The sequence below is a fragment of the Sorex araneus genome, chromosome 1, assembly GCF_027595985.1.
Source record: "Sorex araneus isolate mSorAra2 chromosome 1, mSorAra2.pri, whole genome shotgun sequence".
In the NCBI taxonomy this organism is placed as follows: Eukaryota; Metazoa; Chordata; class Mammalia; order Eulipotyphla; family Soricidae; genus Sorex; species Sorex araneus.
In genome coordinates, this window is record NC_073302.1 from 389,432,101 (window position 1) to 389,459,080 (window position 26,980).

Sequence of the window (26,980 nt, forward strand, 5' to 3'; positions counted from 1 at the left end):
AGGACATGGTGCCAACGAGGGCCAAGGCCTCTACGGCTGCATCCATTACTTCTTGAGGACCATGCAGTGATTAAATCCAGGTCAGAGATACATGTTCCCTTACTGTTGTCTTGTCTCCTGGCCCTTTAAAGTTTTATCTGTAAGAAAACCTGCATCCTTAAAAAAATTATATATATGTGTATATATATATGCATATATATACACATATATATATTCTGAGCGATTTATATTGCCATAAATTAAAAGCCTATTTTCTAATACCTAGCATCATTCAAGACAAATTTAGAAACAGGACATAATGCATAGTTTAAAATTTTTTCTAGTGCAGAAATATCACATATCCTGATTTTTGTCAATGAAATGAACTGCCTTTATGGTGACATGAATGTACCTGTCACAGAAAGGGCTGCTCAGTTCCTGAACTGTCAGAACAAAGTGAAGCAACACAAAGCTTGAATATCATGCCAATACTCGCCTAGTTTCTCCTGGGAAGCAAAATGCAAATGGGCAAAAGAGCCTTTTCTAAGAGGCGGTCTACCAGTCACTGTGGAATGGTTGAAGCAGATGGTGTAGGCCTTGATGACGCAGGCCTTTGTGTTAGAATGCCTACAGGGCAAGTGCTGGATACAAGTTGCAATAGGGAAGCACTGATTTCTGGCCAGTTTTATGTGAGACGGAGTCCTTCTCACAAGGGCCATGTGAAGGATAACACTGGTTTGTCCTTTCTGCCTTGCCACAGGGAGCTTAGGTTTATTGGGTCACTCCCATCACAGTGCTCCCATTCCTCTGTGTTTATCTGTAACCTCTTTCTTATGCTTTGCTTCCCCAACCAGTTAAATCACCTTTACCTCCTAATCAGACTCTGTTAACTTATAAATATTGCTTTTCTCTTCTCCTTAAGTCTTTTGCATAGTTAATTCAGAGCAATGTCCTTTTTGTATGGACACAGGAAGACAGGTACTGCTATGCTTTTGTAACTTGGGAGTTAACTGACTCCGAATGATATTCACTCCTGGGCATCTGTTCTCTTGACTTAATCCTCAGTTGCCCTTGCTTCCTAGCACCTCAACAGCAGGGTCCTGACGAGGGACTAGATGGACCCAGGGCAAGCTGTGAGCTACCCTGGCATCGAAATGAGCCTGACCAAAGTGCCATAATATTTAACTATAAGTTAAGAGCATGGTCATGGACAGATTCTGTCATGATCCAAAGAGTAACATCTAGATTAGGACCCTGCTAGGATTAGAAAAGGTTAATCTGGCCTGAGCACTGTAGTCTGAGATCTATAGCGAGATGTCTCCAGGAGAGACACACTACAAACTTAATGTATCTCTTACCAGGTCCATACAAAGTGACTAATATTAAGAAGTAGAATTAAGATGTTAATTAAGTTATTGGACTAAGGAGAGGAGAAACACCCCTAGGTGGTATTTCTACCCTTGAGCCTGATCGCCAGTCAGGAAGGGCTTCTGATATGTTGGTTGTGCTAAAGATGGGGGGGTGGCTACCCCCAATGCTGGGGAGTTGGAGAGAGACTAGAGAGAGACCAGGCTGAAAGATGGAGCACAGGGAGAGATGAGTGGGAGAGAAAGGAGGAGACGGGAATGAGGGGCAGTGTGAGGCAAGAAAGGGGAGGTTAGGAAGATTGGAACAGGCGTGTGGGGAGAATGGAATAAACAGCAACTGATCATCAACCAGCCTGGCCCTCGTTTCCTCCTTTGTCTGCGCACGGCACCGACCATCCCGGGTGGGGAAGTGACCTGAGACCACCGAACCCTGGCGGTGAGAGAGCCTTGCAGGGCTTTCCTAGCCTCCCAGTGGTTACACACCATGTACGGGCCTGGTTCAAGCAGATACTGTTGCTATTTATTTTCTAGGTTAGGGTTTAAAAGTCACTCTGCCTACCTAAAGGGAGATAAAGCACAGCTATCAAAAATGGGATATTTTTGTCTACAAATGACACTTTGTGTAGATTTTCCAGGTTCTCCTTTTCCTTCAAAAATCAGGAGACAGATTCAAGACTATTTTATCAAGCACTGTTTCATAAAACGCTTAGCCCGTTAGATGAAACTTTTTGAGTAACAATGAGAACAAATGAACCTGCTCATTTAATGAAGATAGACTGTCAACTATATCTGACCCATCACAGAAGAACAATTAGTTAATTATGCTAAATCACTGGCCATTGAAGTGGAGGAAGGAAGGGCTAAAGGACAAGGATCACCCACAGAATGTTCCAGCAGCTGGTGTGTTACCAGTGGAGATCTAGTCAGTGGAAATGAACTGACTCATCAAGTGGTAAAAGCAAAGTCCTGTGTCAGCAAACACTAATTCTACCATGTGTTCTGGGCAGGAATTTGGCCAAATAGATTATTGCATAATGTAAGGTATTCCTTCTACGTGTCTCTTAAGATAAGCTGTCCGGTACATCTACACACAGTACTGGCATTCCTTAATATAACAAAGAAGAGGCATTTGCGATAAGAAACTTGAATGTTTTTCTTTTTGTAACTGACGGTGTCTAAAATTCAAGTCTATAACAATAAAAGGTAAAACAATATGTTAAATTTCCCATAGACATATTTTGATGTGACAAATTAGCTTATTTATTCAAACCAGTTTCAGTTACCTTCTCCACCAATATAATGCAAGAAATGAGAAATCCACAACACTTAAAGGGGAGACTCAATTATTTTGCTTTACAACTTTCAATAATTTACTAAAAGGTTGGCTTGCAATGACAGAGCTTTGAGTAACTTGAATAACCTAGATCTTGAGTTTTACTGGATTCCAAACCCAAAAAATCAAGTCTATTTCAGAAAGGTCAGAAATTCAATAAAAATTAAACAAATGGAGTATATATACTTAGAATCCCAATAAAGCTTAGAGGTAAAATATGTAAATGGAAAATAAATCCCTGAAATATCAAAGTTATCAAACTAGAAGTTTCTCACCATTATTCAGAAGCTAAGGTCAATACTATGATTTATTGAGTAAATGCTACTTTACTGTGCCGATACAAAAATGTTTCTTGGAATATAAGTGCCAATCAAAATGGATTTGTGATTTACAACCTTGATGTAATGTCACATTGGTCTAGGTAGCAAAACTTATATAATGTCAATTCAAGTTGAATATGGTGACTGGCATATAGTTAGGCATAATATCTATTTAATAGTTAAGTGAATGGATAACTGAATGAACAAATAAAAAAAGAAGTCATGAAAGCATATTAAAATAGTTTTTAAAATTGAGAAAGAGAGAGACAGAACAAGAACAATCTGTATAAAGACTTACTTATTCCATGCTTGTCTAAGGTTTTTAGAGCTGTACAAGGTAAAGCGCTCTGAAATAAAAAAAAGAAAAATGTTAAGCAATTTTTGTTTCCATTGTATATATTGCAAGTATGATAAAAACTCAGCTTTTAAAAATACAATATTCTCACTTAACCATAAAATGACTTCACTTTTAGTTTAGTATTTGTAAAGAGTAACAAGAAAAAAAAAACAACCTTCTTTTTTTGCAGTAATGGAGATCAAACAATAGGCCTAACATGCTAAGTGTTCTACCACTGAGCTACATCTCTGTTCCAAACAAGAAAACCTTAATCTTTAAAACAACAAGGCACCGTTTTCAGTCTTTTCTTTTGTTTTCATTTTTGTCTCTTGTCTATTAAGGCTTATCTCATAATCAGCTTCCTAGTAATGATTTCTCAGAATAAGTTTTGAGTCAAAGAAACACAAATTGCAAAGCTCCAAGCTATATGTAGATTCATCAGTAGTATGACCAATTGAGATCTGCTATTTCCTACGAAGACACCACTGGCCAAAGGACACCAACATTAATTATTCTTTCTTAAACCTTATAGTATTTACACATGCTCAAAGCTAAAATACAAATGTTGCACTCTGTGTTTTACATTTATCTCAAATAATTTTCATTACATTTTATATTTAAAAATCTACTTCTTCTGGAGCTTGATAGATGGATGGCTCAAAAGAATGCCCCATGCTCCACATATAGGAAGCCTGGGTTTAATCCCCAGCACCGTATGGTCCGAAGAGCACCACTGTGAGTGACCCCTGAGCACAGAGCTGGAAGTAGTCTTCCAGCATGGCCATATGTGGCCCCAAAATAGACACACACACACACACACACACACACACACACACACACGTGTGTGTGTATACAAATATACATACATGTATATGTATATTATATATATGTTGCATTTTTACTATACAAAGTTAAACAGTAAGGTGGCATCATTATATATAATCTCCTTCCCTGCTTCTTATTTTTCACTCCTGATAAATAGCAATAGCTTGTTATGTCTCTCTTTATATATTTTATTATGATAAATATAACTTCACTCATATATGCTACTTTACTTAATTATTGAGTCATTTAAAATATTTGTGGGTCTTGAGGACACATCTAGCAGTGCTCAGGGCTTACTCCTCTCTCTGTGCTCAGGGATCACTTCTGGTGATTTGGAGGATCACATGTGGTGCGGGGATCAAACCTGGGTTGGTCACATGCAAGGTAAGTGCCTTAGCTGCTGTACTGTCCTCAGGCCCCTACTTAAAAATTTTCTTAATGACGTCTAGAACAACTATCTAAAATTTTTTAGTCCAGCCGGGGCCCGTGCTCGGCTCCGGCTGGCCGGGTTTTCGGCCCGGGTGCCCGTGCCTCTGCAGAGCCGGTGGATGTGGAATGAGCGGGAACCAGAGACAGCTTTAGGAATTGGGGTTCCAGCAAGTGCTTGCACCCATGTATGGAGACTGTGAACTAACTTTGGCTACATGCTGTTCCAGGAAGAGAAATGATTCATTTTCAAACTTAAATCTTCGCGGACTTAATTACTATAATACAGAAATTGTAAACCGCGCGGCCGCTACTGCAGCCGCACAACATTTTATCTCTTCATTCTTATCAGTGGAAAACTTATTATCAAATATTTCCCTGTTAATAGAGCTGTATTCTTAGGGGATAAATTCCAACAAAAATAGTGAGTCTGTTTTGAAACTCTAATAACAATAGTGAGTTATGTGTTGAAATCTGGAATGTAATCAAGGTAAAGAGAAAAGGAAGTGAAATTATCACTCACCTACGGGGTGGGTTGGGGGGTAGGGGTGGGATGTATACTGTTTTTTCTTTTGTTTGTTTGTTTGTTTGTTTTTGCTTTTGTTTTTGTTTTTATTGGTGGTGGAATATGGGCACTGGTGAAGGGATGGGTGTTTGAGCATTGTGTAACTGAGATATAAGCCTGAGAACTTTGTAACTTTCCACTTGGTGATTCAATAAAATAAATTAAAATAAATAAATTAATTAATTAATTAAACATAAATAAATAAATAATTATGAAGAAAAAAATAAATTTTTTAAAAAGAATTTGATAATATGAAGTGGGCAGTTAGTCATATCAATAAAACACATGTAATAATAGTTTTTAACTGTATTTTTCATAGGCTTTAAGTACCATAAAGTACCATAAAATAGTTTTTAACTGTATTTTTCATAGGCTTTAAGTACCATAAATACTTAAAATGACTTATAAGTATTAGGTAGTTACCTAATAGATATTTAGTAGTTTCCATTTCCCTTGAAAACAATTCTTTGGAGTTATTGATTATAATAAATATTCAGAAACAACTCGTGTCCAAGAATAGATGATGGAAAAAAACTATACTATATATACAAAATGGACTATTAGTTATAAGGAAAGACAAAATCATTCATTTTATTCAGTGTGGTTGGAATTAGGGGGCATCAAGCTAAATTAAGCTTTAAAGATGAAGCAAGTTAAATTTGTGGGGCAACTGGATATAAAACAAACAGAAAAGGAGTAGTTAGGACAACTACTACAGTTGAAAATGTGGAATTTCATATGCAAATGAAATCTTACTCTGGAGGTCTTTCATCTCTCTGTAATGATTCAGAGAATATTCAAAGTTCTCATAAAGTTTCAGAGCAATCATTCAAGCTGGGCCAATTGACAAACTATTCAATAACCTTCATGGCATGGGTGCTGACCTATCAAAACAGAAACTACCCATTACAATGGTATGTGTTAGCTAAAGATTAAAAGTATTATTTATATTCAGGCTATGAACAGAAATATTCATTGTTATAAGGAAGCAAGAGTTCTCACCACCAACTATATTTTAATGTGTGTCAAAAAATATCTGATGCCTAGGACTGGAGCAATAGCACAGCAGGTACGGTGCTTGTCTTGCATGCAGGCAACCCAGCTTTGATCCCCAACATCCCAAATGGTCCCCCAAGTCTGCCCGAAGTGATCCCTGAGTCAGGAGTAAGTCCTGAAAACCACTGGGTGTGGCCCCAAGCAAACAAATAAACAAGCAAACAAAAAGAATTTCTGAGGTCTAAGTTTATCCTCTATTATAACACATTACATAAAATGCAGAAGCTGGTGTAGAATGCAAATGTAAAGATGTACCCAAGGAGTGTCTCGAGACAGCTCAGTAGGTTGAACAGATGTTCTGCATGGAAGAAAACCAAATTTGGTTCCTGGAACTGCATGGTTCCAAGCACTTCTGGGAGTAAGCCCTAAACAGACTTCCGAGCAAGCCCAGACTACTGTCAGCTGTGGCCCCAAAACAAACCAGAAATGGAAAAGAGGAAGAAAATAGGAAGAACAGGTCTCCTTATAAAGGTGCTTTTTGTTTGTTTGTTTTGGGGACATGTGTTCATGGCTTGATCCTGTCTCCATGCTCAGGGATCATTTCTAGTGGGGTTGGAACAATATGTGGTGCCTGGGATCAATATGGGCTGGCCATGGGCAAGGCAAGTTCCCTATCCATCATATTTTCTATGGTCCCTATAAAAGTTTTATTTTTAATTATTAGTGTCTAAAGTTGGTTTTTAGAAAGGAAGATATATCTTAAAAATTAATTACATTGAATGTTCTTGTAAAACAAATTCGATCTCCTTAACTTTGTACTCCCCACAAAGCAATTTTAATAATTTGCTGTGATTCTAGGAGGAACAAGAATTCCATTACAGATAACATTAATGCAATCTTGCATTTAGAAGTATATTATTATTCTTAGCCACTAATGACTGCACACAAATATTAGTTCTAAGAACTGTCTCTATTTTGAGCTTGACAGGGTATGCTAATAGACTCCCCCAACCCCCGCAGAAATACAGTATGTCAGTTATAGTGATGCATAAAAGAGTGAAAATTAGTAGTGAAACATGTCACATAAAAGTGATAAAATATGAAACTTGTCTTCTTATTATCTACCTGCCTTTCCTTCATATAACTAAATTTTCTTCCAGCAAATATCACTTGGGCACCTGCCTATGTGCCAGATGCTGCAGCTTTAGAGGCACCCAAAACTGAAAGAGTCCTAGTTACAGTTCAGTGGCATAGAGATAACTATGCCACTTTGTAAACACAGAATTCCAAATATAGGGTGAAGAGTGCTGCAATGTGGATTTGGACATAGTTCTTTTGGAGCCTCCAGGCAGAGTCTCTAACCGCACTTACTTCTTTTCCAAATGAAGACAAGCTAATCTCTGAAACTAGCTCTAGCCACACACAGCACCTGCTTATCTTGTATGCAACATCTTGCAGATCCTAACAGCCAAAGTGCACACTTTCTGACAGCATTCTCCGAACATTCTCTGTAAGGAGAAGGCATTACATTTCTAATCAGACAAAAATACCGTATTTCAATCTATTTCTATAAAATGTAGCTGTTCCACTAGAATGGGAGCAACATAACTGGCTGTGTAAGTTTTGAAAACAAAATGGGGTTTAAATGAGTGCCTCAAATCAGTCACAGTCTACTGGATAAAAGTAGTACTCCACTGCTTATGAATAATTTTATCTGATTATTTGAGTATTTGCATATGAGTATTTTGCACCGTTGTACTTCAGTTGAGTTCACTCTGTCAGTTACTACTTTAATGTCAGCTTTCTCTCTTCAATTATGTTTAAACTAGAAGTTGAGAATGTTGTGATTTAAAGCTTTGGTTAACTCATAGCATAACTGAGGAGTGCAATTAATTTAAACCTGCAGGCAGGCTTTCACCTTCTCCTCTTTTTGCAGGGACACTGCAGAGGAGGATAGCTCACAGCAGGAAACCAGGGAGGAGAGCTTTCAGAGAAGAAATCACTCGCTATGCGACAGGGTGGGGGAGAGAAGGTTGGCAAGGTTTTCTCTCCAATTGCCATGCCTATATATATATTCCAATTCCTTGAATTCCACGGGAAAGCATCTAGAGAACAATGCTATATAAAGTATTCTATAGTTCCCCAGCTTCGAGGAGCTAAATCTGAAATGGCTTGGGGTCCTGTGAAAGCGGACTTCAGCTCACTCGAAGATGTGACTTAAACTGGAGCTTACTCATTTGTTATAAGAATGAACTGTGCATTGCGGTGGAGTAATTTTAATTTTTAGCCTCCTCATTCTTCTCTTACCGTGTTTTTTGGTATCTTATATGATGCTGCTTTTGAAAAATATTCAATAGGAGTAAATGGTTAAATCAACCATCACTATCACAACCACTAACAACAAAGTGTGTACTTTGTGTGTTTGAAGAACTTTTAAGTGTGTTTGAAGGACTTGAAAAGTTAAAGCAAGTTTATAACCTAACAGTTTTCTTTCTTTATTGAGGGGTAGATGGGAGTGGCAGATAGGAGTATAAGGGGAAGCAAGACACATAACAATAAAGTGCATCAAACTTAATTTTTCTTACAAACAGATTTAATATTACATAATATAAACACTACCATGAAAAAACTACAAGTCAACATAAAAATAAATATGTACAAAATTACACAGATGTGGACCAGAGAGATAGTACAATAGGTAAAGTGCTTGCCTTGAATATGGACAACCTGAGTTTAATTCCCTGGCATCCCAAATGGTTCCCCAAGCCCACGAGGAGTAATTCCTGAGTATAGAACCAGGAGTGATCTCTGAGCACCACTGGGTATGGCCCCAAAACAAAAACAACAACAAAAAGGTAAGATATGCTTTACAATGAATTCCTCAATACCATTCTAACTTTTCACAATTCAAAAACATTAGAGGGGCATTTTTGGGCGACACCTGGTAATGCCCAGAGATTATATCTAGCTCTGAGTTCAACAAACATTCCTAGTCATTCTCAGGGGAACATATGTGGTGCCTTGGACTGAATTTGGATTGGCATGTATAAGACAAGCACCTTACTGTTCTATCTCTGCAGCCCCAACAATTTAAATTATTTAGGATTAGACTACATTTTAACTAACAAACTGAGCTTGTAAGAATGTAAGAGATAGAAGGACTTATTCATTCTAGATTATTTTTTGTGTGCTTACTGTTTGTCAGGTACTGTCCTAAGCAATGAGGAAGTAGCAGTGTGCAAAACATATGAGGTGTCTAGGTGGCCTACAATAAATCATGGGGCCAACACTAAGGGGTCACAACTATTCCTGAGAATTTCTGGGCAATTTACCTTCTTTTTTGTTGTTGTTTTTTGGGTCACACCAGACGATACACAGAGGTTACTCCTGGCTCTGTACTCAGGGATTACTCCTGGCGGTGCTTGGGGGACCATATGGGATGTTGGGAGTCGAACCCGGATCGGTCAAGTGCAAGGCAAAAGCCTAACCCACTGTGCTATTGCTCCAGGACCCTGCAATTTACTTTCTTGTAGTTATTAGAAAAACCAAGTCAAGAGCAATAATTGTTGATATGCGGATGTAGATAAAGAAAAGCTAGATTTACACTCTCTCTAAGTCCCTAGAAATAAAGATGAATTAACGAGCAGGATATGAAAGTGTATCCCATATTGAAAAGATTCAAATTGTGTCAAATTAAGAGTTTTAGATGTCTAACTCCAAAAAGGCAGAGTATCCAAAAACAGGCATTTGAGAAAGAACATGTAGGTTCACAGAACTGCAATCTATAGTCTTAAAATAGTGATATCCCCAACATACCTAGTGGCTGTAATTGGACGCAGCTCTGGTGTTATCAGCAGGAGACCTGGATGTGACATATTAATGCTAAGCAGAGTTTCGAGGCCCTGTCACCGCCAACGAGCATGACCTCAGGGTGCTGAGCAACCAGACTCAGTACTGAAAACAGAAGCCTCCAGCCTCCTGGCTTGCTCTGGTTACAGGAAATCATTTTCAAATTATCAACAGCATAAAATGAGTAAAATAAGGCACCTCTAAGTAACTTCTAGTAACTTCTTGTGCTACAACAAATGTTTATTTGACTACCAATGTCCTTTTGTTTCTGTACCATGCATACAAATGTGGGCTTGTGCGCACCTATTGATGCATGAGGCCTTCAAACAATTTCACTACAAAAATCTCAGGACACATCATTTTTTCCATAGGACTTTTTTCCTAGACAGCAAACGGCTAATCAGTTAGGCATAAAGACAAGTCTAAGGTGCGTATTTTACAGGTAAGAAATAATCTCTGTAGTTCCCAGGGGACAAAAGGGAGAAGAAAGACTTTATGTCTCTTTGTGAACAACCATTCACCCATTCATACAGTCTCCTAAAGGTGGAAGAAATCAGAAAGGGGACATGCAGACCTCCAAGGGGAATGTGAGCTAGACAAGACCCAACAATCCAGAAGTCTACCCACTTGACTTTTTTTTTTTTTTTTATAAAGGAGTAACCTGAAGTTAGAGGGAAGGACTTGCCTTAAGCTGTAAGAAACAATCTGTTCCCAGACAATCAATACTTATAAGGGGTCAGGATGCTGAAGTCTGTACTAGCAAATATGCCCTGTGTTCTGTGTGGTTGTATCTATGAAGTCTTTTCTTTTCTTTTCTTTTCTTTTCTTTTCTTTTCTTTTCTTTTCTTTTCTTTTCTTTTCTTTTCTTTTCTTTTCTTTTCTTTTCTTTTCTTTTCTTTTCCTTTCTTTCTTTTCCCTTCCTCCCTCCCTTCCTCCCTCCCTCCCTCCCTCCCTCCCTCCCTCCCTCCCTCCCTCCCTTCCTTCCTTCCTTCCTTCCTTCCTTCCTTCCTTCCTTCCTTCCTTCCTTCCTTCCTTCCTTCCTTCCTTCTCTCTCCCTTCCTTCCTTCCTTCCTTCCTTCCTTCCTTCCTTCCTTCCTTCCTTCCTTCCTTCCTTCCTTCCTTCCTTCCCTTTTCTTCCTTCCTTTCTTTCTCTTTTTAAGTGGGTTATATTTATTTATTCATTTTTAAATTAATTTACTTTTACTCACTATAGTTTACATAGTTATAACACTGTTCAAGTGTATGGTATTGATGTACAAAATCATTGCATCCCACCATTATTCATGTGGCCCCAAACCCTCCACTACTTGTCCCTATGTCACTTCCAGCTGTTCTTCCCTCTTTTTCCCTCCCCACCCTGCATAGTAATCAATTTTGTATTTCAAGGTGAAGGATATGAGATTGTTCAGTGCAGTCTGTTCTCTTGCTTAGTCTCTCTCTATTCTACAGATGAGAGACATTATCCAATTAATAATTTGTGTTAACATGCTGCTCTCCAGTTATGAACTCATTTTCTTAAACAATGACACAGGGGATATGTCTTTTTCCCTCATTTTACACATAGAAAAACTGATATACACAGGCTAGGAACTAAGACACTGGGTATGTGGACCTTGTTACATAGCTTGCATTTGGCAGCGCTGGGATTAGAACCAGGAATATGATCTAAAGTCTGTACTCACAGTTGCTATACACTACAGCACTTCTCTGTGTCTCAGGGAGGAATGTGAGGTTTGACAATGAGATGACAAAGAGCTAGCAGCAACATCAACAGATCAACTCTCCACTAGCCACCAATAAAATACACTTAGAGAAAAGGCAAAAGTATAAGCAGAGTAAAAAAGATCTATGATCACAGAACTTAGTGAGGAGGGAGGAATGAAAAGGCAGAGCTGAGAGGTTTTTATTTTTTAATTAGAGCTCTATATGCTATTATAATGATAGATACATAGCATTATAAAGCTGATAAAAAACCACAGAACATACATTAAGAATGGACCCTCAACACACTTTGGGTTATAATAATGTGTCATACAGGCATATCAGCTGTCAACAGGTAGACCACTCTGGTTTCTTTTTTTTTTTTTAATTAGCATTGTTGATAATGAGGAGACAGTGCTTGTGTAAGAGTAGGAGGTACAAGGAAATCTTTGTACCTTCTGCTCAGTTTTGCATAAATCTAACACTTCTCTAAGAGGGGCTGGAGCAATAGTACAGAGGGTAGGGCTAGCAGCCTTGAACATGACTGACTGAGGTTCAATTCCCAGCATCCCACAGGTGCCCCCTAGCACTGCCAAGACTAATTCCTGTGTACAGAACCAGGAATAATTCCTGAGCATTGCTGGGTGTGAACCAGGAAGTGATAAATAAATAAAAGTTTTCTAAGACATGAAGTCTATTTAAATTACAAACAACAACAGCACAACATGTACATAAAGTCTCCTGAGCACTGAACTGCACTGCTACAATTATTCACAACAAATCTGAAAAAATGGCCATCATGTACAGCTATGTCACACAAAGCAGACATCTGGTACACTGAAGCTTATTACTCCATGGAGATTAAATACTTAAGCTATCCCTTATTAAAGCAAAATAAAGAATAAATAAAAATCACAGACAAGTGCGTGTTCTTCTATCTCTATGTATTTCTATGATTCTAACACTTTGGTGGAAATTGAGGGCTCATGTTCTGGAATATCAACCATCTGTTTTCTTTCATTTTTTTTCCACAGTAAAGAGATTATTAGTTAAATGAACCAAACTGGTTCAGTACATATACACATATTACCATGCCCTTTGTGCACATCAGCCATTGTAAACATTAATGCATTACCAATGCTGGCCTTTGGTCAGCATTGTCCTCAGATACAGATATAAATGAAGGACATTTTATCAGATTTTACAATAGAACTAGTTAATCATAGTCAATTTATCAACCTATTAGTATCTTGATTTAAAAATTTGTGAGAAAATTATTATTTGCATTTTAAATAACTAGAACCAATATTTTTTAACCTCTGTATTAGCACAGGATTTTTATTCTATTGTCTTGGGAGATGGTTCATTGGTTTAAAGCAATAGCCCAGTAACTGTGAGGCAAGCAATTCAAATCCCAGCTCGGGGGCTGGAGCAATACACAGCAGGTAGAGCGTTTGTCTTGCACGTAGCTAAACTGGAGTTTGATTCCCAGCATCCCATATGGCCCCCTGAGCACCGCCAGGAGTAATTCCTGAGTGCAGAGCCAGGAGTAACCCCTGAGCATCGCCGGGTGTGACCCAAAAAGAAAAAAATTCCAGTGCCTCTCAATGTGAAAGGTAAGACTGAGAGCTCTACTGTCAGGATACCTAAAGTGAAAAGGCCCTGATGATACTGAAGTGGCTTAAAAAACACCCAAATCACCTGTGTGATTATGAGTTTAATCCCAGTACAGCCTCCTGCACCACATGCCAATCCTGACAAGTCTCCTGCCTGGGGAATGCCAGTGAGAGAATAGTAGATCTATTTTCTCACAGTTATGTATCTACTATGCAGAACCCCAATTATAGTGGTTTAGAGGACTTTTTACAAATCCCAGAAGTCAAAAGACTTACAATGAGATTAGATTTGATTATATCTCACATGATTAGATTAGAATAAATGTTTCTTCATCCCTTTTCCCACCCACTCATGAATGAAATATAATTCTCTGTTCCACTGATGTGTATGACTTGTGGCCAATGGAATGTTTGTGGTAGTGACACAAGAGAAGTTTCAGATGAGCCTGGGGCATTTGGACTGTCCTCTTGTCATAAGAACATTCTTTTGCAGCTGCCATTTCCAAATGAGATGAAAGATGTGTGGAAAAATCTGAACCCGACCTGCAGCTGAGAGGCAAATCCTGCAGAAACCAGGCAAGGTCAACAACTAAAACCACTTAACAAGCCAGGACGGAGCCATTAAAGACTTTTCTTGGCGGGGACTGGGGCAGGGGGCTGGGGGGGGGGGCGGTCAGAGTGAAGAGTGGGTGCCATACTCAGTTGCTCAGGGCCTATTCCTAGTTCTGTGCTCAGAAGTGATGCACAATGGTGCTCAGGGGACCGTAGGTGACACCAGTGGCAGGGACTGAAATGAGTTCAGCAGGATGACAGGCAAACACCTTTAGTACTGCGCCATCTCTCAAATCCCCATAAGCAAATTCTTACCATAAATGGCACTGACTCTGGGTGGGCAGTTTTGAACATTTTTCCAAGTGGGGAAAATGCTTATCTGGTTCCAGGTTGGGTAATACTCCTGTGCACCACGAGGCAGGACTTTCTGACCAGTTTGAGCTTTATCTATCTTCCTGTCTACATGGCCTTCCATGAGGACCGCAAGAGATAACACATGTGACAGAATCCAGCATACTATAATTAACTACCATGCAAATAGCTTCACCCACCAACTGGCACTAAGATTTGTGACCATTATTCTGTTTCAAAGAAATTTCAAAAGCTGGAATATTCACACAAATTCTTTGCTTCCATTATCCTCATGTCTGAGCTAAGAAAATCCTCCAGTCTCCTGTGGGCTCAACTGAGTCATGAACCTCTCCTAGGGCTATGGATCCGCTGCTAAAGAGAAGTCCATTGAGCAAGAGTCTGGCTTGTGGAGTCACTCTCCTTCCCTGGGAATGCATCGTCTTCAAGTTTCTGGGGTCAAGATGTGATTTCAACAACTATAACATTGTCTTGTTTCATATTTAACCTTCCAATTCCCGTGTCCCCTTCCTCCCTCCCCCACACCTCCAAAATCTTGATTGCTAACGTCTTTGAAAAGTTTAGGGCCAGGAAATATGGAGGCTATTGTACAGGGAAGATTTCTAGTTATACATTTGCTAGTCGAACTGGAGCACAGCGGGGAGGGCGTTTGCCTTGCATGCAGCCAACCCGGGTTCGATTCCTTCTTCCCTCTCGGAGAGCCCAGCAAGCTACCGAGAGTATCCCACCCTCACAGCAGGCCTGGAAAGCTACCCGTGGCATATTAGATATGCCAAAAACAGTAACAACAAGTCTCACAATGGAGACCTTACTGGTGCCTGCTCACTCAAGCAAAATCAATGAACAATGGGATAACAGTGCTACAGTGCTACATTTGCTAGTATTTACTAGTTAGATACCTTTGAAACAAAAAGTGACAAGGATATTATTTTAAAAGTGTATGGCTGCTTAGAAGGAGAGTGACAGAGAGTGACTGCATTTATTTGTGGGATATAAAACCAAAACAACAAAGACTATGAAACTAATATCCAAGGCCAGGGAAAATGGGCCAGGAGGACTGGTCAATGGTTGGAAACCACCGCCAGGGTGTGGGGTTGGAGGGTAATTAAGATACAGGAAGATCCATTATGACAAATTAGTTGGAAATGATCACTCTGGCCAAGAACAGTGTTGAAAGTAGGTAAAAGGATATACAGGTAACCTTTCAGCATCTGTATTACAAACCATAATGCCTAAAATGAGAGAGAAGAGAGAGGTGCCACCATAGAAGCAGGCAGGGGTGCCGGGTGGCTTAAAGGGGTGGGAGGGAAACAGGTGACATTGGTGTTGTGAAGTTATGTTGGTGGAGGGATGGGTGTTGGAACACTGTGTGACTGAAACCCAATCATGACCAGACTTACAACTGTGTATCTCACTATGATTCAATAAAAAAGGCAGACTAAAAAAAGTGTATGACTGCTTTATGTTAATTCCCATAAAATCTAACAACTCAAAAAATGTATTTTTGTAAGCAGACGGACATTTCGGAACCATGAAAATCATCTGGCCTTTATTCAATTTCAATCTCCACTTTTAGAGAAGAATTCTAATTCTTTTCATAGACTTTTAACCTCCCTCCCCCCTCCCTCCCTCCCTCCCCCCCCTCCCTCCCTCCCTCCCTCCCTCCCTCCCTCCCCCTCCCTCCCTCCCTCCCTCCTTCCCTCCCTTCCTTCCTTCCCTTCCTTCCTTCCTTCCTTCCTTCCTTCCTTCCTTCCTTCCTTCCTTCCTTCCTTCCTTCCTTCCTTCCTTCCTTCCTTCCTTCCTTCCTTCCTTCCTTCCTCCCTCTCCCCCTCCCTTCCTTCATTCCTTGGATGAGGGATTGCAGAAGAGATGAAGTCTTTATCTTAATGCTGTGTTAACTTTGGTAAGATGAAGTCTAGATAATTCTCCAATTGAATTTTATGAAATCTCGAAGAATATTAGAAGAGAATCAAATCTGCTTAGGGTCTTTTGTTTGTTTGAATTTTTAGGATTACAATGTGAAGAGCTTAATTTTCCCTTGCAATTCAATTTTTTTCTGACAATTCCTAGACACTCCTTTAAGTCTCCATCATTATAGATGCCCTCTAGTGAAAATAAGTGGGAAATTCTTCAGGCAGAATCAGACATAGTGAGAACAGAATTCCTTGCTTCTGCAGTTAAGTCAGGTTTCTGCAATTCCTGAATATATTCCCACCCCCAAAAGCTGTTTATGGGGGGAAAAATTCATGTTTTATATTTTTGAGTAATTGTCAAAATTATGGGTCCTTTAGCATCTCTATGTCACATGATCAGTCACCTCTCTGGGCTTCCTCACTTTCAAAGCCTCATTCGTTCAGCTGTGGACTGCTTCCCCGAATCCCCAGGCATCACTGCTACCTGGGGAGAGGATAAGTTCACCCTGATCCAGGACTTATCATTATAGACCCTTCTCACCCCTGAGCTGCAGCCAGAGAAGCTCCCAATCAAGAGAGGTTCACACTTGAGAGGAACCTCTTTCCGTGTCTGAAATAGGTCTGCTACTCTTTGCAGTCAGCAGGTCATTTGGAAAAGATAAAAGCATCCATTTCTTTCCCTGCTCAAAAACCCTCCAACGATGCCTCTTGTGCTTCACATAAAATCCCACCTCCAGACCTGGAGGGGCGAGGCCCTGCTGTTCTCTCTGTAGTCTCCCTTCTTCAGCCACAAGGCCGTGGAGCTGGTCAGCTCGTCTGCCTGCTGGACACGAAGGAAGAACAATTTTCTGCTGCGCTCACGACTGTGCCTTCAGTGGTCACCTGCTGCCTCGTATCTAGCAAGGCCTTAGTGAGGATCTGAGTGTCCCTGAAGCCTTGCCCCTCCTATGCAAGGCTCTCTCTAACTCTCAGGCACCGGGGGCTCCTGGTGTGGCCCGCACCATTGCAAAGAACCAGGATAAAGACAAGCCTCCTCTGCCTTTCTGGCCAGGCTTCACCTTTTTATCTTTTTAAAAATCATTTTCCCCGAGGGCTGGAGCAATGGACACTGAGCAGGGTATTGGTCTTGCACACTGTCAACCAGGGGTTCAATCCCCAGCACTCCATCTGATACCCCTCAGCCTGCCAGGAGTGATCCCTGAGTGTAAAGCCAGGAGTAAGCTGAGTGCCACTGGGTATGGCCCCAAAGCAAAAACAAAACAAGAAACAGACAAAAGCCTTTCTCCACTCTGTAAGGTTTGCTGATTTCCTAGATGAACTGTTGCTAAGTTGGTTGCTGAGGGCGCAAAAAGCTCTAATCATCCTAAGCCAAGGGTGGGTCAAGCAGACCCACCAATAAAACCTGAATTAAGAGCCAGATGTTTGTCTGGTTACAGGCATGGCGGCAGCTGTTGTGGTGTGAATGTGGCCGCCAGAGCTTTGGTGGGGCCAGAATTGGACCATCCCACTCCTGAGATCACCCCAGAGGACTGGGTATCTGAGAAATTTTTTGTGGCTTTAGTTGATCTCTTTCAAGCCTTATTTATGAGTCTCTGGAACAAGGCTGGTAGATGAGCTTCCATGGTGACGGCAGTGGTGGGACGTGGGCGAGGCTATCAGGGCTTCTGGAAGTATGGGGAGGTGAGGGGAGATCGCCCAACCCACTCCTAAAAGGCCCGGGGTTTTAAGCCAAAAAAATCCCCTATGTCCCTGAAATTTTCGGCAGGTTAACATCTCCGGGAAACTCAGTCATGAGGTGGTGAAGTCTGGCTGGAGGCACGGTGGCAGCTGTTGGGGTATAAATATAGGCGAGAACTTGGCCCACCCCCATCCTGAGATCACACAGAGGTCTCAGCCTGTACAGCTGCACTCGCCCAACAACTGGTCAGGCCACCCAGTTAAGTATTCAAGATTTTCTGGAGCGACATCTCCAAATTCTACAGTACTAACATCCCAGCGGGAGCTCGCCACATTGGATCCGAATGTAACGGAGACTCCAACTAAATCATGACTAATAAAAACATTAACACAGAAGGCTTAATTTGCAACAACAGCTAAGTAAACCCTCAGGCAAGGACTCAATGTCTCCATGGTGAGATACAACAATTTTTACAAATTTTATTTTACTGAAGTATTTTTTGTCATTCCTTTATGCATTTAATGATAACTGTCACTGTCATCCTGTTGCTCATCGATTTGCTCAAGTGGGCACCAGTAACATCTCCATTGTGAGATTTGTTGTTACTGTTTTTGGCATATCGAATACGCCACGGGTAGCTTGCCAGGCTCTGCCGTGCGGGCGAGATACTCTTGGTAGTTTGCCGGGCTCTCCGAGAGGGGTGGAGGAATCAAACTCGGGTTGGCCGCGTGCAAGGCAAACACCCTGCTGCTGTGCTATCGTTCCAGCCACACAGGCAATAAAAAACAAATTACTGTGGGCCTGCTATGGGGGTAGGCTTGAGGGGTGGTTGGGAAAATGGGGACAACAGTGGAGGGAAGGTGACAGTGGTGGTGGAACTGGTGTTAGAATATTGAATGCCTGTAACAAATCATCATGAACAACTATGTAAACCACAGTGTTTAAATAAAGTGGATGGGTGAGGAGAAAGCAGTGGAAGCCAGGTGTTTGCACAAGTCCATTTTGAAAACCATTACATGGTTACACTCTCGTACAAGTATTATACCCCATTATCAATTATCAATACAACTTCTACTTATCGATTTTAAAAAGGACATTAGGACAGGAGAAATAGTACTATGGTTAGGGCATCTGCCTTGCACACAGTTACCCTAGTCTGATTCCCTCGTACCACATATAGTCCCTCAAGCACAGAATCAGGAGTAAATTCTGAGCACCACTGGGTGTGGCCCCAAATCGAAAACAAATAAATAAAAGATTCTTGAGGTCAAGAGCCAAAGGGCTGTGGGAAAGGAACTACCAGGCAGAGGATAGCCCTTGAACTGAAATTGTTCCACTTAGCCTGTATGCAGATGCTCCCTTGAAGGTCAGTGGGCTTGTTTGGGGTAGCTTAAAATATCATCTTTTTGCATTTTGCCTCCAGGAAAAATTTTTCCTTATTGCTCCAACTTTATTTGAAGAAATTCTGTCGTCATCAAACTTTCCTTAATCAAGCAGCCTCTTATATTGAATAACTTTCTCTTAGGAATAATATAATCTCTTTAGAAATGCTCTGTGCTCTTGCTTGATTTGGGAACTTAGAATTATTTTATTCTAAAAGTCATTACTTGTAATTGCTTCTGGTCTAGTAGTAATTTTTTTCTCCCTGAATTTTACAGTGCCTCCCATTCTGAACTCCCGAATAATAATCTTTCATTAAACAGCTGCTGAATGTCCCTATTGTTGGACACACTGAGGAGATGAATGAAAGTATTACACATGGAGTCTAATGTCATTTCAGAGCCAAACCATTTTATATAAAGTGAGAGTTATGAATTTCGCTAAAGACAAAGATCAGATTCTTGCCACTTTTCTGATGATTTCCTTTATGGGGACAATTGTCAATATGATGTGTTCTGAAAGAACAATGAAAACTCCTGACACTGCTCGTCAGGCGTGTGGTCTGACGATAGGCTTCCAGGAAGGGCTCTAGTACCTCTGACCTCAGGTTCCTGGCCAGAGTAAAAAGGAAGAAGTAGGTACTCCCTGCCTGAGGCCTCTCCCAGCTCTACTATTAAATCCTGTAAAACAGTTCCAGCCTTGCACTCAGGGGCACCAGACAAAGCTTTCTCTGGGAAGCTCAAGTATGAATCCTGGCACCGCAAGCATCCCCCAACGCCACATCCCCCCCCCCGCCCCCGCCCCCAGCACTGCATTGCTGGGCAAAGTCCTGAGGACTCCTGAGCACCACTGTGAGTGGCCCTGGGACTCCCAAGCAGGCCTCTTCCCTAAAACAGTTTTATTAATAGAAAATAGGTTTGGAAACATCAAAATACCATGCATACACTCAGCTCAAGTAACTCCTGGGATTTTCCTTGACAGCAAGAAATTTCAAGAACTGGGGCTGGAGCGATAGCACAGCGGGCAGGGCATTTGCCTTGCATGCAGTCAACCCAGGTTCGATTCCTCAGTCCCTCTCGGAAAGCCCAGTAAACTACAGAGAGTATCCCTCCTGCACAGCAGAGCCTGGCAAGCTACCTATGGCGTATTCGATATGCCAAAAACAATAACAACAAGTCTCACAATGGAGACATTACTGGTGCCTGCTTGAGCAAATCGATGAACAACAGGACAACAGTGCTACAGTGCTTACAATTCTCAGTCACATGCCCCAATTCTATCCGTGTGTTTACTATTGCTCGGCCCTGATCTAGGACAGGATCACTGCTGGGGAAGGGGAGAGGGGACACGGCACAGTAGGAGGGTGAAGGATGGGGGAATCCACTGACTGGACTTCAGCACTGAGAGTCTCCTCCTCTTCGAATGTGAATCTCTCAAGCCTGCAGTATGAGGGTCAGGGATCAGACAAGCGCCCCCGGGAAGGGCTGGCTATGTATTTATTACATGTAAGGACTCAGATTTGTTCCCTTTGCATTAAGCCAATTGCGTATCTTTCCTTGACTCCACTGCAGCCAACTAAGGAAGCACTTACTACATCTATTCATCCATTGGACCAATGTGTTTTTTTTTCTTTATTTTTAATTTGTGAATCACCGTGAGGGTACAGTTACAGATTTACTCATCTTTGTGCTCTTGTTTCCCTCATACAAAGTTCAAGAACCCATCCCTTCACCAGTGCCCATTCTCCACCACCAGTAAACCCAGCATCCCTCCTACCCTCCCCAATCCCATCTCCCCCCACCCCACCCCACCACTGTGGCAGGGTATTCCATTTTGTTCTCTCTCTCTAATTAGGTATTTTTTTTTTATATTTTGTGTTTGTCAATACCACACTTAGTACCATCTATACATTATTTTCTAGGACTTCTGTATCTTCTACATATTATATATGTGTAACTGTGCTTACACATAGTATGAGTGACTTAAATCATTGACACCTGTCCTCCAGGAGAGCCATCTAAACAAGGCAATTTGGGGGGACTAGGAGGTGGCTTGGAAGCTCAGGTGTGTGCCTAAGAAGCATGCGGTTCAAATTCGGTCCCAAGTGCTGCCTACACGGACCAAGAGGAACACTGGAACCCCAGTGACTCTGCCTGGCTGTGGCCCCTGCTGGCACCGACTCATCCTTGGTTTTGAGTTTTTGTTTGTTTTATGAGCTGCACCTGGCTGTGCTCTGGGGCTACACCTGGCTCTGTGCTGAGTGAAGATGTGGATCACAACCATTGGTTCTTGGGTCAAGGAAATCAAACCCGAGCCTTGACTCTGCAAAGCCTGCCCCCTGTCCACTTAACTATCTCTCTGGCCCTGTGATCCGGGGGTGTTCCAAGCAATTTTCAGTCACACAGCATCAGGTACGTGTGCAAACACTGTGACTATAACCTGTGATACTGGGCAAGTACCACAACCAAAAAGATGTATGAACACCGAGGCCAGAACAATCCCCCCAGCTCATGTGTGCAACCACAAAACACATATGCAGGCTCTGCCTCTAAAGGAGAGAAACCCCTGGAGAGTAGCACTGCACTGTAGCACTGTCGTCCCCTTGTGCATCGATTTGCTCGAATGGGCACCAGTAACATCTCCATTGTGAGACTTGTTGTTACTGGTTTTGGTATACTGAATACACCACGGGGAGCTTGCCAGGCTCTGCCATGTGGGCAGGATACTCTCGGTAGCTTGCTGGGCTCTCCGAAAAGGATGGAGGAATCAAACCCTTGTTGGCCATGTGCAAGGCAAACGCCCTACTCTCTGTGCTATCACTCCAGTCCTCTGGAGAGTAGCACAGCCCAAAACACTTGCAAACCCCACGACCATGTGTGCATGCAACCCTGCTCACTGCAGTACCAATGAGCTGGGGGAAGAGAAGTGAGGGGACAATGTCAGTTTGAAGTTTTTTATATAATTCAGTGAAGCAAGCATGGACTGAACACCAAATATGTACTAAATACAGTCCCTGATCTTGTGAGGTTCCCAATCTGCTAATTTAATTCGCACTATATGATAGCTTTATCCAGAGCACACTTATGATGAGGATAAATTCTATTCCACCGAGATAAACAAATAACTCCATGTTTTCTAGTGAAGAAATTTGGCAGGCCAAATGGCTGTCTCAGTTGTTCCTTCCTGCATCTAAATTTATTCACTTGGAAATCTTTGCAGATTCTCTGCTTTATTTCCCTAGTCTGCAAGGTTTTCGATACCAACAGGGGAAAGCTAAGCTTCTTTTAAGAGCTCATATTTGGAACATTCATGAAGAGTTGTGTTCTCACTTAGATTCTATTAGGAACAAGTATAGCAGTTAAAGGATGCATCTTGGTTGGTTTAAAAAAGAAGAATAAAATGTACCTTAAACTGTTAAGTTTCTATACAGTCTATAAACATAGAAGTTATTTTAAAATTTCAGTAAAGTACAAAGAGTCCTTGGGGCAACTGAAGAAGATGAAAGAATTTTCAGCACAAAGTACACTTTGAGAAGATAAATGTTAGGAGAAAAAAATAGTTTCCCAACTCAATCTCTCTTTGGGATTGATAATTTATTCTTCATGGTTCCTCAAAAGAAAGAAAGAAGTAAAAAAGAATATAATTGGCTCCCCTAACAGAAATTATTCACAGCTATTTTCCCTCATAAAATAATGAACTATTAGATCTTCTATAAAATCCCTTTCAGAAAATTTTATGGGAGGTCTGCATTCTATAAGCCATGTTTTATAACCAAGAATAGAAAAAAATCATTTAACAAGAATCCATTCCACTGATTTTTATTAAATTTCTAATTCTAAACCTTTCATCCTTCCTATAAAAATTAAATAGATCACTGTTGAGATTAAATGTAATTTTTACAACAAATTCATTACTGCCACCTACTGATATGAAAAAACATTACAGGTTATTTTAAAAATTTCAACTTATTTTTTTTGAGTTTATGTAAAATGTAAAATTTTCCATTTTAGGGGTTCCAGCATTTTATTCTAAAAATATTAAATGATGTACAAGTGGATACTGAAGCATTCAATATGTTTAAACTAAAATTAATAGACTATACAGTTCTAGCTTTTAAAAGAAGAAATTCAAATGTTATTCTTTCTATAATTCAACACTTTTGTGGGAGTATTGTGAGAAGTCACACTGATAGATTACACTGCTCAAATATAGTTTTTATATCCGTGAAAATTTAACAATGATAAAATTAATAACTGTTTCAAAATTAATCCTTCAAACCAAGCCAACTCTACCTGGTGAAAAATCTCTCCTGAGGAGCTTCATTAACATTATGTTTACAAACAGTGTGAGCATGCAAAGTAACTTTGCCAATAGGCACTGGCAAAAGTAACTAGAATTCGACAAGGTAATAGATTAACTTGGGATGTAAAACTTATATATTCCCCTTTGCACATACGAAGCACTGTGTCAATGGTAATGAACTAAACATACCTGGCTTGAAATGTGGTAAAGAATGAACTCCAGGCCACGTGTCCTCATTGGGTGTTCCAAGAACCTAGAGGAAAGCAGGAAATTGTGGGAACAGACTTATTTCAAAGCACTTGAAATTCGCCAATGTAGAAAACACATACTGCATATGATGAAACTGGAATTCTTTTTTTTCTTTTTTAACCCCCTGTTATCATGTGCCAGGATTCTATTTCAATAAAAACAAACCTAGCTAAAAAGCCACCCAAGATGAATGCCTGTGTTTTAGCAAATGCAGTAAGACAGCTTAAATCTGCTACATTTTATCAACTCTAAACCTACGAAGGACGCTGCGGGCTCAGACGATATCTGTCTGAGTTTTTCATGTGCTTTTGCCCTTCACTTCAGTATCAGATGCCTCATCACTGAATAGTTCTAAGAAGTCTGGTATTTCTTCTCCCCCAAAACTTTCTGTGGGAGGGGCTGGACTGATAGCATAGCGGGTAGGGCATTTGCTTTGCAGCCGACCTGGGTTCAATTCCCAGCATCCCATATGGTCCTCTGAGCACTGCCAAGGGGAATTCCTGAGTGCAGAGCCAGGAGTAACCCCTGAACATCGCCGGGTGTGATCCAAAAAGAAAAAAAATCTTTCTGTGGGAGCATAAGTTTCCAAGAAGCAAGTCAGACAGCCTGGGAAATGCGCATTGTCTCTGGGCTGCAAAGCTCAGCATCAGTAAGATCTTTGTGTGATTGATAGTTTTCTCTTCCCCAAAACCTCTTCTCTCAACACTGTCCTTTTTATTTTTTCAATCCACACTTCACTTTTTCCCCTCATCTGTGTTCCAGTAACCATCATGTTTGGTTTGGCTACGAAATGAGAGGAATGAAGTGGATTGGAACTAGCCAACTGACTGGAATTTCCAGTCTTGCCCTTGACTGCTTTCACATCCTCCATGGTGATAAATCATTGCACAGAGTGGGCTAGAAGAATAAAGAGCCAGCCTTGGACTTGGCCTTTCTGGGTTCAAATCCTTGATCCCCTGCTTATTAGCCAGAAGCCTGCACGAGAACTAATCTGACTCGATTTCAATTTCTTCCTGTGTAAACGGGGTGTGAGGGTCACGCCTGCCTCACCTGGGATGACACCGCTACCTGGCATGCAGCGAGCTCTAGGCAAGTACGAGACTCTTCAAAGTATCCACAGAAATCAGAGTCAGGTTAGGAAGGTGCCAAGCAGGTAGGAATATCTAGCCCACCCTCTTCCCATGTGACATCCTGCTCTGGGGTGTCAGCACTTTGTGCTGCATCTGGGACCATGATGACCAACCAGGCCAGCCCAACAGGACAAGAGAGAAAGCTGGAGTCTGAAAAGGAGGTGGAAACATGAGCTTTGAGGTGCTGCTGCTAAGCAGTGAGAAAATGGAGAGATCTGAAGAAGTAGGTACTGGCGTCCAGATCCACTGAGGCCTGGCTCGGGCCTAGCATCACCCAGGCATTCACAAAATTCCAACGGAGTGAATGAGTGAATGAATGAATGAATGGATCACAGCACTGTGAGGTCTGTTATGAATGGCAGATGGGCTTACATGATCAAATGCATTTGAAACAGATCAATGAAACAATGCATTTGATCTGTTTCAGTCACCAAATTGCTGGTTCCCTTCCCCCTTGGGGATCCTGTATGTTTGAATGTGGACATCAGATTTTTTTAAAAGATGAAATGTAAGACACGGTATTATAAAGCTCTGTCCACGCTCTATGAGTGCCAACACACGCATGAATTCTGCGTGAATAGAAAAGACTTTTCTTCCTTAGTAATAACCATTCTAGAGGCTGGAGTGATAGCACAATGGGTAGGGCATTTGCCTTGCACGTGGGTGACCTGGGTTCGACTCCCAGCATCCCTGAGCACCTCCAGGAGTAATTCCCGAGTGCAGAGCCAGGAGTAACCCCTATGTATCGCCAGGTATGACCCAAAAAGCAACAACAACAACAAAAACAAAAGAACCACAATATAGGAATGAGAAGTTCTCAGCTGAAACCCGGAAGGTAGGCAATAATGCAAGTTTGGAGGCTGAGACACAAATTTAGTCCTGGATCTGCTGAATGTGCACAACCTGTGTAGATCAGGGTACGGCAAGGACAGATTTGGACCTTGGGGAAAGGATTTAAGAGAGAAAATAGGTTTAGGAGGCAATATGGGGTCAGGGACCCTGAACCTGGCTTGATTCCCAGCACTACATGGTTCCTCAAGCACCAGCAAAAGTAGTGTTGGGGAACCCTGGCATCACTGGTTGTAGCTCTGGTGACACCAATCACTTGCACGAGTGGCTGTGGTGGTCCTAGGTGTTGCGGGACCTGAGCATTGGACCACCAGCCCAGTTGACTGAGAATCACTGGGAGGGGTCCTGAGCCCATGAGCAAGGCATGGGGGTGGGGGAAGGTGTCCCCCAAGCAAAACAAAAGATGGAGTCAAAGTTTTGAAACTATGGTCATAGAAAGCAAATGTAAAAATACAAATGACACACCAGTCTTGCCTCCCGATGTTCATCCACTGACTGTTCCCTCAAAGAGCTGCTCTTTGTCTTGGTCTGTTTTTCTCTGCCCTGATCTAGAAACATCTCTCCTTCCTTGGGCACTTACACTCTGCTCACATGATCTTTCAGGCCCTTGAAATTTCCTTCCTCTGCATATCCCCTCTCAGTTCATCCGTTCCCCACCCCCCCACACACACTCTATCCACTCACATGGGGCATTTATACACACAGCTTCCTAGCCTGCACACCTGTGCCCTCCCCAATTCAGACCCCCTCCCCTGAAATGCCTCCTAGAGTAGAATCTCCACAAGACGCCATGGCAGCACTTTAGATCTCTGTAGTAATGGACCAGCACAACTGAATTTTTACATTTGTTTCTGTGAACATCATGATTAAAGACAAAGTCATTCACTGGGCTTTATGTGCAATCTACTTTGTGTTGGTATTTTAAATTTACTTTGCTGTGGCCATTTGCCTTGCACACGGCCATCCCCAATTTAATCTCCAGCACCACATCTGGTCCCTGGAACATCACCAGGAGTGATCCCTGAGCACAGAGTCAAAAAGAGAGCGCTGGGCTCAGATGGAACTATTTCCCCAAATTATTCTTTGACTTTCTTTATATGCCTCTTATCTTGCAAAATATGGGGCATAAAGTAGACACCCAGTAAGTACTTGTTGAAAGAGTTACATAGATCTACGGGATCCTCATGAATGAAAACCAGTTACCACAGGGGTCACTGAATTCCCTGAATAAAAGGCTGCATAAA

General features: G+C 41.4%; 1 protein-coding gene across 4 annotated transcripts in view; it reads right to left on the reverse strand.

The window, feature by feature from the left end:
* Nucleotides 1-26,980, reverse strand: part of CDK14 (cyclin dependent kinase 14) — a 685,298-nt gene that overhangs the window by 141,058 nt on the left and 517,260 nt on the right. For all 4 annotated transcript variants that reach the window (XM_012935646.2, XM_055125412.1, XM_055125542.1 and 1 more), the window contains 2 exons: nt 23,698-23,761; nt 3,298-3,346 (listed from right to left, as the gene is read on the reverse strand). In XM_012935646.2, the coding sequence (XP_012791100.1) occupies nt 3,298-3,346; nt 23,698-23,761 (113 nt within the window). The remainder of the gene's footprint in view (nt 1-3,297; nt 3,347-23,697; nt 23,762-26,980) is intronic.